Source organism: Oculina patagonica, chromosome 14, assembly GCF_052425735.1.
Source record: "Oculina patagonica isolate OP01 chromosome 14, crgOcupat, whole genome shotgun sequence".
Taxonomy (NCBI): domain Eukaryota; kingdom Metazoa; phylum Cnidaria; class Anthozoa; order Scleractinia; family Oculinidae; genus Oculina; species Oculina patagonica.
Window position 1 is genome coordinate 4935134 of NC_135771.1, and position 14769 is coordinate 4949902.

Here is a 14769-nt window from a genome sequence, read left to right on the forward strand (position 1 = left end):
TTTTCACCGTGGTAAGTAGACATCTGGGTATGAGTTAGTTGAACCCGGGCCAGGGGTACCTTCTACAGAACATGTGCTTATTTTCTCGATTAAACGCCCCCGGTGTTTTTTTTTTCAAACTCGGCCGGCGTTTATTTACTCCTTCAGTATATTCAAGCCCAGTGTAAGCAAGGGTATTTACTCATTATTCAGTTTTACAGCCATTTATGTTGCCATTTATCCCAAAGCGTATTACACCTCGAATTGCAAATGCTTAACGGGCTCATTTACAATTGCACCTTGTAGACCCGGTATTTGTTCGGGGCGCAGCGTTTTATCGAGAAAATAGGGTAACCTTGTTTCCGGGGAAAACATATCGGCGGAAACTTACTTGTGGCGCGGATTACATCAACAGCAAAAAAAGTATTTTGTGAACAAGCACTGGTATCCACTGCTACCAAATCAAACTACATCTTTTTTAATTGTATGCCACTTATCACGAGAAATCTGTGAGCAGGTGACTCATCCTTCCGGTCCTTGAATATTGAAACCGACAAATTTCGAAACAGGCACTAAATCGTACTATCTCAACGGTGTTCACATTTGAGAGATTTAGGTACGGATTATTTTTTGGGAGGAGGTGGAGTTGGGCAATAGCGAAAAAAATTCTTGCAGTAAGAAGGTAGGAGAATAACGTGCTCAAGAAAGCACGGGGAAAAAAGGCAAACAATTTCTTGCAAACACCAATGCTAAAAAAATCTCACTCAAGATATTAAGCCCCCACCACTTCTCCCGCCTCCAAAAACTAAATGGTCCGCCCCTTAGCTGTAATAGGACGAAAGCAACCGATGACATCACAAATGATGATGTCACAATATATGAAGCCACAAAGTGCCAACCAGCGCGCCGGTGCCAAGCTTGTTCCCAGGGACCTTACTCTTCTTACAGCACGAGGTGGTTTATGGATGTCAAACATAACGGTAGAAATAAAAATGTACATACTCCAGACTTTAGTGGCAGTCAGTTTTATGCCTAAAGATGTGAAAAAGAACGGGAAAAAACATTTGTTAGTGAAAATAGTAATTAAATGGCTTGGGACAGTCAAGAAAAGTCCATGGACTCATGTTTGGAAAACGTTCTCTTTCCTTATAGACTTAACTTTGAACGTTTTGCCTGACGGGCTTAAAAACGGTGATTTATATTTCTAAAAGTGTAAAAACTTGGCTAAGACAGTACTTTTTGTGGGTAGGTAATGAACACAACGAGTTGTAAACGTGAAGAAAATGCTTATATAGCGTACGTATTTAAGACACTAAGCGTCTCATAGTGATTTGGGTAGAATTTAAGATCATTGTCCTGTCTTGCATTGCGCATCCTTACTGCGCAGAATTTTCCGCGTAATTAGCGCGCCCACATAAACAAAATGGCGGCTTTTTTCTATGCGGCTTAGTCCGCGAGAGAAGTAAATTGTCGCTTTCTCGTAAACGAGTATGGTGACCTATCAATTTTTTCTCATATTTTGGGTGTAGCGATCAAATTCTTTCTGCAAAATGAAAACAGATCAATTCCTATGTTTGAATAATACTGTATCGCTAAAAACGTGTACTTTGCCAGTACTCGCAGAGGAATTATAAAGGAAATATATGGAAAATACAAGGTCTTCCTGCTCCTAAACGAATGTGGTGACCCCCATTTGTTATTTTAAAATTTAAGTTTCTTAAAGCAATAAACCAGTAGGCAAAGTTTGGTTAAAAATCTATGTTCAGTTCTTTTTCAGGGCAATGACCTTAAGAACGCATGTTATCACTTACCTTTCTTTTTAGTCCCAGCTGCGTTCACCTCGCTTGACTGGTACCTGATAGAGAATTAACGATTAAAGACCGATAAACTGCGATATCAATTTAAGGACGATTGTTCTTAATTATATATGGTGCCGTGTGGGAGGCGTGGTGGCCTAATGTAGCGCGCTGGGCGCCGGATCGAGCTGTCCGGGTTCAAGCCCTGACCGGATCACTGCGTTGTGTTCTTGGGTAATTCACTGAACTCTCACAATGCCTCTCTCCACCCAGGTATATAAATGGGTACCGGCAAACTTAATGATTGGAGCTATCCTGCAATGGACTAGCTTCCCATCCAAGGGGATGTAGAAATTCTCCTAGTCGCTTCATGCGACTGAAACCGAGATAAGCTCGAACACAGACTATGCCACAAAGTGTAGTACAAACCTTTGATAGTGCTACCTTTCAGTGAGCCTTTGTTAATATCAAAAGTACTTTACCACTTTTGAGGATAAATATGTTGCTTTTTTATCGTTTGTAAGATGGATAGAAAGCGCGCGCGTTTGAAATACATTCCGGATCGATCGCAAGGAAACTAGCTAGAGTTGTAGGAAGCGTGAAATTCACATAAATTGTAGATTGAGCCGCTGGTAGAGTTATGATTGAATGATGTTTGTATTTCACCTGTCACGACCATCGCGCAACTTCTAAACACTGGTGGCAAAACACCTGTCAGTTAAATAAGAAAAACTAAATGCTTTCTTTAGTCACTTTGAACAAAACTTCTCTTAAAATTGAGAAAAAAGAGCAAAGTTATCGCTTAAGGAAGCCAAACGCCAAAACTTACAGTGATGACATTTTCTAGATTCACAGATTGTAACGTATATATAGCTACTTTAACTTAATATAATTAAATTTATGCCAGGGATTTTCTGGTCATGTTGGCGAGATTATAATTGTATACGCAGTGCTATAAAATCAGCAAGATGAGATAACTAACCGATTGGCAGCGCAAATCACACTTATCCTTCTTAGGAATAGGAGCATCTTTCTTCGTGCATACTTTCTTAGTCGCTTTTTTCCCTGAAGGACTGATCATCGAAGAATAAGTAAAAAAGGGGGACCAATTTACCGCAGGCCGATGTTTCGCTTTTCGTTCCGTCGTTTACTAATTCTCGGAGGCTGCCGTTTCAGCCGTATCCTTTTTTTTGTTGTTGTGGATTTAATGCTTCTCTCGCGTTTTCTTTCCTCGCCCGTTTTATGTTACACAAAGGGAGGCTCGGAGGTTTAACTTCTCGCAGACTTCTAGTTTTTCGCGGATTTTTGTTTAAATTCTTGTGCGGTTTTCGCTTCTTACGCGCGCGTTTTTCAGCACTTCTCACGGACTTTTTATTTTTCGCAGATGTTTTGCTCCCCCTAAAATTCCATTAAAATGGGTTAAATTAAAATAATTAAACTTTTTAAATTGCCTCACAAACAGTTAAGTGATAAAAAAAGTTTGAAGCTTTAAAGATAACGAATTTGATAAGCTTACATTGGGTAAAAATGGGTGATAAAACCAGTCCACGGTAGCTTGGCCGCCAGTCAACTTTGCTAGTTTTTGATAAGCTAACACTTCAATCAATAAAAATATCAGGATTGACTATTTGATATTTGTGACTCTTTCTGTGACGTTTCTGCGCCCTGGTCAACTTCAACTTTTTTTTTCTTTCCGGAAAGCAGCAAGGAAGAAAAGTTGACCAGGGCGGTCCGATACGAATGCCACAAAAAAGCTTGAAAGGGTTTCAGTATTTCAGAGCTAAAATAATGTAAGACCATGATGATTTCTCAACCACAGTAGATAGGAAGTGTCGTAGTAGGGCTGCATTTGCTATCTTTCTTTAAATTACAAACATTTAATTTATATAATCACTTATAAAATCTATTTATCGTCAGCCTAAGTTTGTTGGAAATAAAAAGGAAAAAAAATGGAAAAAGGGGTTTAAGATGTGATACTTACAATTGAAGAACACACACGAATAAAAGCAGAAATTGAATCCGCTCCATTTTCAACTTGACTTGAATCTTACCACAACAACTTTTACTGCAACTGGCGGATAACACGGCCAAGACACCAGCTTTTGTAAGTAATAATCTTAATTAATAAGTTAGCAATGTTTATGAATTGCCTTTTGCTTGTTTTCTAAGCAAATGGGTCCCTTTTCTCGCTTTCACTGATTTTTGACAGCTTTTGAGGAATTTACAAGCCATCAAAGGAAAAATATAACAACGCATGAGCCTAGACCAAAAAGAAAACATCTGAAATACTCCTTATATTTCAACCAATATTTGCTTACTTGAATGATACGAAGGATCGAGTGAGGCCGATTCCTGTAGGCCAAGGGAGAGGGGTAGGAGAGGGAGGGGAAACGAGAACCGAGTATCGAGTGGACAGTCTTTACATTGTGTCGTAAAAAATCTGAAAAAGTCAAAACCTATGAATTGAAGCGTTCCTGGTTAACACAACAAAAACGTCTTGATAACGTCGATAAATTTTAATTAGTTTAACTTACTTCTTGAAGAACATTTCATTAGTACGTTACCACAAATTGAGATTGTGACATTTGAAAACATTTTCGATTATAGCCATGCAAAATTATCGATGATTAATATGTTTCCTACCTTTCTCAAGAACCAAGAGAAAAATTGTTTCTTCAATCTAACAACGGTTGAGAAATAATTAAACTTTGACAGAGTCCTATAAAGTCAAAAACAAGATAGTGTTTTGTAAATATCAGTGTTTCTTTTCTATAGTTAGAAATTCCAGGTATGTTGTTTTTGCAATTACTGTGAAAATGAGCAAGTACCTGCCGATTGACCGATATGGATGTGTTACAATATTCATAATACTCATAACTTATTAAAATAACACCAATGATTGCTGACCGTCGGTCAACAAAGCTTTATCAAATGCTTTTATGATCAGACGATTTTCTTGATATAGAATCCTTTTAATTTAGAATCGTTTCGACATTGCCAATTGTTCTCACTTGCACATTACAACAAGGTTAACAAAAGAATTGAAAACCATAGTTTTTAGTAGAAAAAACACACACGCTAAATTAGGTCTACGGTCATTCAGTAAAAGCCATAACTACAGATGCTAATTTAAACTACCTTATTCTTACTTATTTTCGCACGTACTTAATTTCGCGAAAATTGGAGAGCCAAATTTCGCGAGTATTAATTTTAGCGATTGCAAAAAAAATAGAGAAAAGTGTATTAAATTTCGCAATTTTGTCAGTGTTTTAACGATCAGTCGTCAAAGACTGATCCTTCAAGGAACCACTGGAAATACACAAAGGTCTGGATCAATATTTTTTTAAAGATAGATAGTTGCACTTCCAAACATTTAAAAAAATATTGTTTTGATATATAATATGGTATTAATTTTCGCGTGTTTAAATTTCGCGCAATGTTTTTTTTCACGCGTACTAAATTTCGCGATTATTTTGAAATCGCGAAAATCGCGAAAAATAGCAAGAACTGAAGGTAACTAAAGTTTTTTCTTGTAGAACATTGTGGCCTTTACGCTTTAATCAAGTTAATCCAAAAGTAAATCCAAAATCCTCGATGTAACTTCGCTATGAAGTTTTTAAGTTGCCCAACTAAGGCTGTGTTAACACAGAACCGGTTCGAAACGGATCCAAATGGTTCTTAAACTGGGCAGCAGGCGCCGTTGTTTCGAGCGCGCGTATGGCGCGAGGGGAGCCACGCGAGGAAAAAATCTTCTCGATTTTTCCTCGTGTAGCCCTCTTGCGATCGCAGACTCTTTTACACGCGCTAAAAAAACACACAGACGCCTGCTACGCAGGTTAACTGGTCTGGTCTGAACATCGGACCGGATAGGACTTCTGTTTACACGGGACCGGAACGGTTCCGGAACCAGAACTAGCAGGTCCAGTTTTGGATCCGTTTTGGACCGGTTTCAAAAAGATCCCGTGTAAGCACCTGGATCGGTTCCAAAACTGTTCCATGTAATCAGAAGCCGATTCGATTAGGGTAGGGTTGAGAAAGTTCAGGAACTGGACTTCTGTTCCCTAGGTTCTCAGTAATGTATGCTTTAAAGCTAGCGCTTTGCGAGACACATGCTTTTTTAATTCTCGGCGTACACTGGCTTGCGCGGACAGTTTACGAGCAAATAATTTTAACGCTTGCCTTCTTTGTTCGTAAGAAGAATTGCAACCTGTGACCTTCTCTTTTTTTTCCGCAAAGCTTTTAAATTGTCCAATTCAGTTTGTGAAAACAACGCAAATTATGCGCGTACAAATTTTTTTAAAATTAGTTTTGCACTGAAATGGCTTTTTGAACGGAGTTTGCCGGCGCAATACAAGAACTTCCAAATTCAACTCTTCGTAATTAGAATTTTCAACTGCAATTACAAATTACCTTAAAGCTGAAAACAAAAATAATTGCTCAAAACTTAAAACTTTCAGTCGAAATAACAATTTAAGAAAGATTCACGTTCAAAATGTTGTTGACGACCTATGAAACAAAGCAAGGCAAATTCAAATATCTGTTGAGCAATCTTGGTGCGCTTCGGGTGTAGATTAGAAAAGTTTCAGTCGCTCCAAATAAACAGGAAAGATACTTGGCGGAGCTGACCAAATTTAAAACTGCTCGACTGCTTCGTACTTAAATTCTGTCGTCTGATATTTAAACGTAAACATTTTTCACTCGCATCAAAACATATTTCTCGCCGATCGTCCTCGTGGTTATGTTTACGTCTATTTTGATTGTTTTTGGTTTTAAAATGAATTCTTCTAGGTAGAGTTCTTAACAACTTACCCTTAAATGCTCTTCTTTTTTATTCCTGACGCGAATAAGTCGAAAAGACGGTGAAATTTCTCAGTTTTCGGATGTTACTTTGTCGAAACAACTGCGAGTCATTTATGTTCCCAATGGCCATTCCGAGAGGTGACACGCGTGTGGCAGCAAGCCGCGTTTTGGCGCGAAAACAGCTGCACTTCTTACGTCACAGGCCCACCATCCCGGTTTTGTTCCTGCGATCACAAGCTTCTAAGATTTTTAATCCTGTTTCTCTTGGGCTGTGTTCATTTTAAGGATGTGCCCATTTACAAGAATAAAATAAAGTAAAACAAGCACAATAAATTGGTTTGGAGTTCAAAGTTGTCCCTTTTCGAGCCACAAGTGGCTAGGTCACGCTTGTGTCACGACATGTTACAAGGGATAAGTCACGCCGTTTTTAATACTGGAAACTTGAAAATGGCAAATGAAATTATTTCTCCGTGGTTAAAATGTAAGCTACGTTAAGAAAAAAAAAGACAATTTCTAAAATGAAGACCACTTTTTCATGCAAATTGAGCCTAAACTTCAGATAAGAACCAAATTAAGGTTTCTTAAAAGGGGGGCGAAGTGGAGATGTACCCTAAAAGGGGAGGGAGGGGGGGGGGGTTGGTTTGTGTCGATATGATAGCTAGGCTAGAGGGGGAAAAATATTGTTGGTCTTGTATTCTTTAGAAACGATGACTGGAAAAAATTTAATTGCAATTTTATCAATCTCTTCAGTCTCTTCACTGTACGCCATTGCAGAACACGGGGGTGACATGCAGCTGTATACCCTACTTCTCCCAAAGCTGACCCCTCTCGCCCAAAGCAGGAAACAAACACAAGTTTTTTTACACTGAATATCAATGAACTTTATTCCATCTTCTAAACTAAATACATCGTTTTCTCAGCTTTGAATGCTGTTTAATACGTACGAAGGCGTTCTATAAAAGGGGCTTTTTGAGAAAAGTGACGTTTACGGCACTGAAATCTCGTTCAAGTTAGAAATAGAAATTTTATTAACATGTTGCTGTCAAGAAAAAGTTTGATTTACACTCTAGTTGAAATAATTTAAGCAATACCAGATTCTGTCGCACACATAATACATAAGTTAGTTTGTCATAAAACGCCCCTGTCACGAACTGTTGTGTGATGACTCCAATAAGTGTCAGTCACGTCACGCAATGCTCCTTGTAAAGTATTACGTGACCTAAATACTGTAACAGTTACGAAGGAGACTTTTAGAAAGAGAAGGCTTAGCCCCTTTTATAGTGCGCCAACGTGTTTAATTTCTTCAACCTTATTAAGATTGCTTGGTTTATCTACAACGCGTTTACAACTTCTGTTCCGTTCCATATTTCTGGTATGGGCTCTGTCGTTCCATTTTTGTATCTCTCGCCTTCCACCACCAGGCCAGTGCTATTTTGGCGGCCAAGATCAATGTTGAGGCGTCTCAGCTGATCCTTGTATCGCTCCTTTTCGATTTTCTGTAAGTGATAGAAAATAAAAAGAATACGAAATGACATTGGTAGGAGTAAAACAAATATGATAATGAAGATGGCATGGACCATTTTAGGTTTGTTGGATTTATCGTGTTCTCTTCAGTCGCCACTTCAGATACGAGAAATAAACTGGGGAGAGTCTTATATTGCAAACAGAAGACGAGGAAGCCCGCCATAACTGTCCCACAAGCGACTGCGAGATGAGATTCGTCCCGGAGTTCTTCTCGTTTTAAAAGTAGCATTTTTTGGGTTTGATAAATCGACTTTTTCAACGACATTGAACTAGGCTGAAACGATTGATTTTCGTAGGAGAAGACGTTTGCACCAATTTTCGGTTGAAAAGATTGAGCAATATTCAACAATACTTTCAACCAGTTAATCGAAAATGGTTATTCTCAATAGAACGGGAAAATTAACACTCATTCAGCTCTAGCAACAATAGAACATGACTATATTGTTACCAGGGACCAGTCAAAGGGTGGATAATGCTATCCACCGGAAAAATTGCTATCCAGTTGATAAGTCTTAACAAAACATACTACGCTATCCACTGGATAGAAATTTATCTGGTGGATAGCTTTATCCAACTTTTGAACAATTGGGGCCTGAGGTATAAATTTACGTAGCAGGACTCAAATGATAACTTATTGCGAACATACCATCTCCTGGTGTATGGCCCTTGCAACGCTACCCGCTCTGGCGACCAGGCTCCTGTACGTGCGTACGACGTACACGTGTTTGTTCCTGTAGGTGAGTGGTCGCAGGTATCTGTGGTCAACACGTCCAACGCCAACAATGAAAACGAGCACGCCTTGACGACGGAACTGCGACGGAAGCCTGTTGATGATATACGACGAACGTCCCGTCTGCCTTCCGCTGACTACCACTACCAAAATCTTGCGAACGAACGAGTATATATTCCTCCTCGAGAAGAAGTATCGCAAGGAAGATTGCAATCCCAGATCGACGCGTCTACCGGCTTGGTTTGGATAGCGGATGTGATTCAAGCCCCTCAGTACCAGTCCCAGAGAGCTGTACTGGTTGAAACGCATGCGCAGGTGGGGACGGCTGCCGTAGGTGGCAACGCCGATGTGTGACTGGTGCTTGCCGATTGTGAAGCGACCGGCAATCGATTTGATGAAGGCCTTCTCAAGATGGAAGTTACGGCGACCCACGTAGCGGGAGCCATCGATCAAGAACGCAATGTCAGCGGTAACGGGGATGTGGGATACGCCTGCACGTTAGATAACGAGATATTTGGAGGTTAGACATTGGTCAGTAATTACTTGTTTGCCGTCACTGGATATATAATAGCGATGCACGCAAGTTACGTAATGACTCAGACAAGACTCAGAAAAACAAACCAAAATGGCGTCCGATTTTTCTAAAACACTTTCTAAAACCTCCGGTGTTCCTAAAACACTTTATTAAAACGAAAACTTCGCCTAGAGTCCCTCTATTTTTCACAGAACACGCTGATGTTTTCTGAGCCTCGTGGGGTATAATCATTTGCATTCTATTTTCAGAGCTCGCGCGCTTCGCTATTAAGATCACGTCGTATTGGTTGGAACTAACCTATCTAGTTTGGTAAAATTCAAAGTCTGTGTTCGAAATCCGAGTGTGCAATGAAAGCTGTTTTAGCGGGTATATGAAGTATATTTATGTGGTACTGTTTATCATGCTTAATAAGGCGGTTCTAACTTTATGGACAACAACCCCTTTTGATTGACCATTCAAAAAATCTTACTGAGTATTGCTTCAAGTTTATGCGGTACTGTTTATTATGTAGTGCAAAGTGGTTATTACTTTAAAGGCTGTGGATGAAACCCTAGTATGTGACCATTCATGAAAGTTTTTGAGCTGTACTTATATGTGGTACTGTTTCATTTTCATTATTGCAAAATGAGATTTGGAATTTTGAGCTTGCGCGCTTTTTAGAGGGAGAAGGGTAATGAAAACAATAACTTACCGCCAGCTGGTAACCTTGGCCTGGCGGGACGAACTGGTCTTACAGGTCTAACAGGTCGAACTGGTCTTACAGGTCGAACTGGACGTCGTCCTAGAAGAGAAGAAAGCAAAGTAATTCTTATGATCAGACCTAAAGGTAACCCATAATTCACCAAAATCTAAATTCATACAATCCTTCGTTCGCGACCTTTACAACGACAACAACATTAACAAAACTACGTATTGTAAGAATGTTGGATGAAAAGCTAATGGTGCGCGGTAAAACAATCACTTTGAATTGTAAAACATCACTTTTCATGGAACGAAACGTCTATCGGTTTGCTTTAGAGTTGTTTTGTAGTGCTATTTGTTATACGGAATTCCTCGAAAAAGTGCTGCATCAGGACTGCGGCGCTTGTTCGGGGGCGGAGCTTATAACTTTTTTGTCCCAAATGCCGCGCTTCTTCGGGGGCGGCGCTGTATGTTTGCCTCATTTTTAACATGGTGGATTTTGAAACCAAAATGACTATTCGTATATTTCTCACCAGCGCAGGTTCCCCATTTCTTGTCTCGATCGTAGTTGCTTGTCAAGGAGCACCATGGTCGTTTGTGGTTCTTTTTGGTGCATTTGTTATAACGGCGGCCTTTGTAGATGAACGGGAACCTGCAGCAGTAACGTGAAGTCGTTCTCTTTCGGCACCTCCCTGTTTGAAGCGAGATAAAACGAAAACAGAAGGCAATTAAAAAAAACACACACAGCCCGATGTATTCAGTGAATATTTCAATGTGAAAACTTCACATCTACAAAACTATCTGGAGGCAGACTCGTACCCAGTCGCTTCTCTTGCTTTTTGAGCGGCGCGCAAGGCATCTAGGAAAGGACGAACTTATTTTGCGAAGCGTCGTTACTCTTTCTACGTCCTTCCCATCATCCTCTTCGAACGTAGCGAAAACGAAAAAAGAGTAACGACTGGGTACGAGTCTGATCCGGAGGTGCGGTGGTCTAATTGGGTAGTACGCTGGACTCAGGAAGGTTCGAAGGAAGCTAAAGCGGTCCGGGTTCGAGCCCTGACCGGGGTCATCGTATTGTCTTCTTGGGAAAGACACAACTCCACAGTGCCTTTGTCCACCCAGGTGGGTACCAGCGAATTTAATCACTGGCGGTAACCCTGCCTAGCATCCCATCAAGGGAGGGGGGGAGGGGGAGTGGAGTAAAAATACTCCTAGTGCTAAGAAAATCGACAAAGCGCAGGCCTAATAAGTCACCTGACTTAACCTGAGCCATTATATCGGGTTTGTATCGGAAATTTACCGTGATCACAATTTCGTTTTGTACCTCCACTGTTTAAGCCAGATTAATTAAGACACGTAATAGTATAGTCCAAATGGTTCCCTTACCTGATATTACATAAACATCATTAGCCCACGGTCCTCCTTTGCCGTTCTTACATCGATTGGATCGTCCATACCTCCTGTAGGTCACGTGAGCTTTTGGGCCTGTCGCACACCACCCTTGATGTTGTACAGCGAACGCCCTGTAACCGCGCCTCATGGCAGCAAGAGCGCATTTATCAATAGCATCGACTCTTCTTCGGTACTGACCCCGAAGCAGGATGTCTCTGCCATCAATTCCTGGAATGGCTCGACGACCAGTGTCCCGGTAGCATCCAATGGACTTGACTACGAATGCAAGTAAATATATTTAATATACCTCATGATATGAAACTTCCGTTTTTCTGTATAACCTCTGTGACGATTCGAGGACACCGGACACAACTCTTTTACTAATTTTTATTTGCCTGATAGCTCCTGATCCGCACCAATAGGTACAATACACTTTTTTTATTAGCTCATTGAGGATGGAGTAAAGCTTATGATCACGTTTTTTCTATTCCTTAAAGAATAGCAGCTTCGTTTCTATGCATGTTCATGTTTCATCAAGTTAAACTAAAGAAAATCATAACCGTGAAGGAGGTTTGGATACTCGGTCTTGTGGGCACAGACTTTTACGATTTTATTTCTCCGTTTACTCCGTAGTTTTGTTCCGATTGAGAAGATATATCAAACACTCGAGACAGTGTTTATTTGGTATCCAAACAACTCGAATTTCGTTAAATATACTCCGCTTTAGAATTTTATAATGAGTTTTAGTATTTTAATGAATTTATTATTTTATCCTATTGTAATTTAAATATCTTATCTACTTCTCTTAATATTGTTTCGTTATTGTTTCCTTATATAAATATATTTCTTGTAAGAGCATTGAGATTTTTTAATGTATTGCGCTAGAAAAAAATTATTATTATTATTTTCATTTCTCTTCTCGGTGTTTGAATATCCCGATGAAACACTGTCTCTCGTGTTTGATATATTGCGTGAAAATACGAGTTATTCTACATACTGAATGCTTTATTAACATTCATGGCATTCCGTGGTACTTGGGTTAAAGCTGGGACGTTCAGTGACGGAGACGTTATATAGCCAAAGCTCATTTTCGTGAAGTGGTGCATTGAATCTGGCTAATATTTGTAAGAGACCGGAGAGAGACCGTTCAACTATCTCAACTATCCATAACGAGCTAGTTATGATAAAAAACTCAGATTCTTTACCTATCACTCCAGTGGTCACTCTTATTGGCTTAGCTGAAAAAAAAAATGAAGATTTTATACAACTTTGAAAAGCTTAAAATTTATCACAAAACGCAATAAAAGTAAAGAACCACAAGCAAAAGAAAGAACAAACACTGACGGTCAGACAGAAATAGAAACAAACTGATAAACAAAGGGGCAGACAGACAATCAGACAGAAAGAAAGACATACAACAGACGGACAGACGGACGAACAGACAGACAGGCAACAGACGGACTGTCAAACAGAAAAAAAAACAGACGGACAGACGGACAGACAGACAGACCGACAGGTAGACAGACAGACAGAAAGAAAACAAATTTAATCTAACTTACGCCTGCTTCCTCCCCTGCAGTACCCCCACAGTTTGTTCCTGTTGTAGTCTGGAGTGATCGCGCACCATTTCTGGCCTCGTCGATTCGTGGCGCAGCCGTTGTACCTGCGCCTGCGATACGTGAACGGTACACAGCAGTAACCGGTTGTAGTGCGAAGTCGGCATTTCCCTAAAAAGGCGACAGCGTGTGTAAGAAGCAGAAATGGATATGAATGGACAATATGAATTGATGGAAGAGCTATGTTGTGGTTCAATTTTACCCTTGGTACAATTCAGTAATTTGCTTTGTTCTGATGTATGGTAGATACCAGCTGCAGATTGGGGAAGCCTCGTTGGCAGTAGCATTACTGAAGCGGCTAGGAATATTTATAGTCCACCTGAATGGGATGCTTGTCCATCGCAGGGTTACCCCCCCCCCCCCCGGCAGTAAATTCGCCGGTACACATTTATACACCTGGGTGGAGAGAGGCCTTATGAGAGTAAACTGTCTTTCCCAAGAACACAACACGATGACCCTGGCCAGGCATCGAACCCGGACCACTTGATCCGGACTCCGGAGTCCAGCGCGCTAACCATTAGGCCATCGCGCCTCCTTAGCTGCAGATTGTACCATGGGTAAAATTGAACCACCTCTATAACCAGTTGCTATGACTACACAATATCTTCTACTTAAAAGGCTATACACCGAATGCATAAATGGCTGCCAATTTAAAATTCTTTTGTATGCATTTAAATTAGCCTGACTAACCTCGCTCTAGAGCAAAAATTCTTTCGAATTATCAACTCAAAAACGAGGTTAGTCAGGCTAATTTAAATGCATACAAAAGAATTTTAAATTGCCAGCCATTTATGCATTCGGTCTATAGGAATTAAAAAAAAAACTCGCTTGTATTAAACTAAACTTTGGATCACTTGTATTACAACGAAGTTTACCACGTTCAGAATAAATGCTTTGCGTTATGTCGTCAGATTTAATTATATTAGTGAACGACTACTTCCATGTTATTTAAAATTTGCAACTCACCGTGGAACTAAGAAGAATCACAAAAGAAAGAACGAAATCAAACCTGACACTCTGTAGACATCATTAGCCCATGGTCCTCCCTTGCCTCTCCTGCATCTGTTAGATCGTCCATACTTTGCATACGTTTTGTGAGCCCGCGGTCCTGATGCACACCAGCCGCCATGTTGGACACCAAACACTGCATAACCATATCTTGCGGCCGCCAATGCGCATTTAGCAATGGCTTGCCTTCGTCGTTGGTAGTTTCCTCTGACAAGCGGCAATCTCCCATCCAGTTGTCTAATAGCTCTGCGAGATGTATCCTTGAAACAGCCGATTCTTTGAACTAGGAAAATTTGCGAGAAAACACATACACCGTTTTTTAAACGGGTCCTTTGAAAATGCTTTCGCATATAAAAAGCTAGCAGAGGGTTCTCCCTCTGCTAAAAGGGGACACCCAACTACTTTATGAAATGAAATATTTTCGCCAAAAAGCAAATTGGCAAAAACGTCCAATATGTCGTTGGAAAAAAAACTCATCAAAAGAACAGACTAGACCAATAGAAAAATTACGCCTGGAAAATTCTATAAGATTTTTTTCTTCCTTTTTCAGGACTAAAGAGCGTACACAAAAACAGACAAACAAGCAGAAGCAATACTTACTGCGAATAGATGGAGTGATCTTTATTGGACGCGCTATAAACAACAAAACAAACAAACAAACAAATGTTTAGAATACACATGTAAAGAAAAACTCCTTAGTCTTTAATT

General features: G+C 40.1%; 1 protein-coding gene across 26 annotated transcripts in view; it reads right to left on the reverse strand.

Annotated features, from left to right (window-relative positions):
- Positions 1–7430: 7430 nt before the first annotated feature.
- LOC144638083 (uncharacterized) overlaps positions 7431–14769 on the reverse strand; it is an 85027-nt gene continuing 77688 nt past the window's right edge. For 25 of the 26 annotated variants that reach the window (XM_078497190.1, XM_078497188.1, XM_078497191.1 and 22 more), the window contains 9 exons: positions 14662–14694; positions 14063–14344; positions 12997–13164; positions 12643–12675; positions 11432–11713; positions 10579–10737; positions 10056–10145; positions 8746–9320; positions 7431–8071 (listed from right to left, as the gene is read on the reverse strand). In XM_078497190.1, coding sequence (XP_078353316.1) covers positions 7907–8071; positions 8746–9320; positions 10056–10145; positions 10579–10737; positions 11432–11713; positions 12643–12675; positions 12997–13164; positions 14063–14344; positions 14662–14694 — 1787 coding nt within the window. In that variant the 3' untranslated portion in view covers positions 7431–7906. The remainder of the gene's footprint in view (positions 8072–8745; positions 9321–10055; positions 10146–10578; positions 10738–11431; positions 11714–12642; positions 12676–12996; positions 13165–14062; positions 14345–14661; positions 14695–14769) is intronic. The other variant, XM_078497189.1, reaches the window with a different exon arrangement.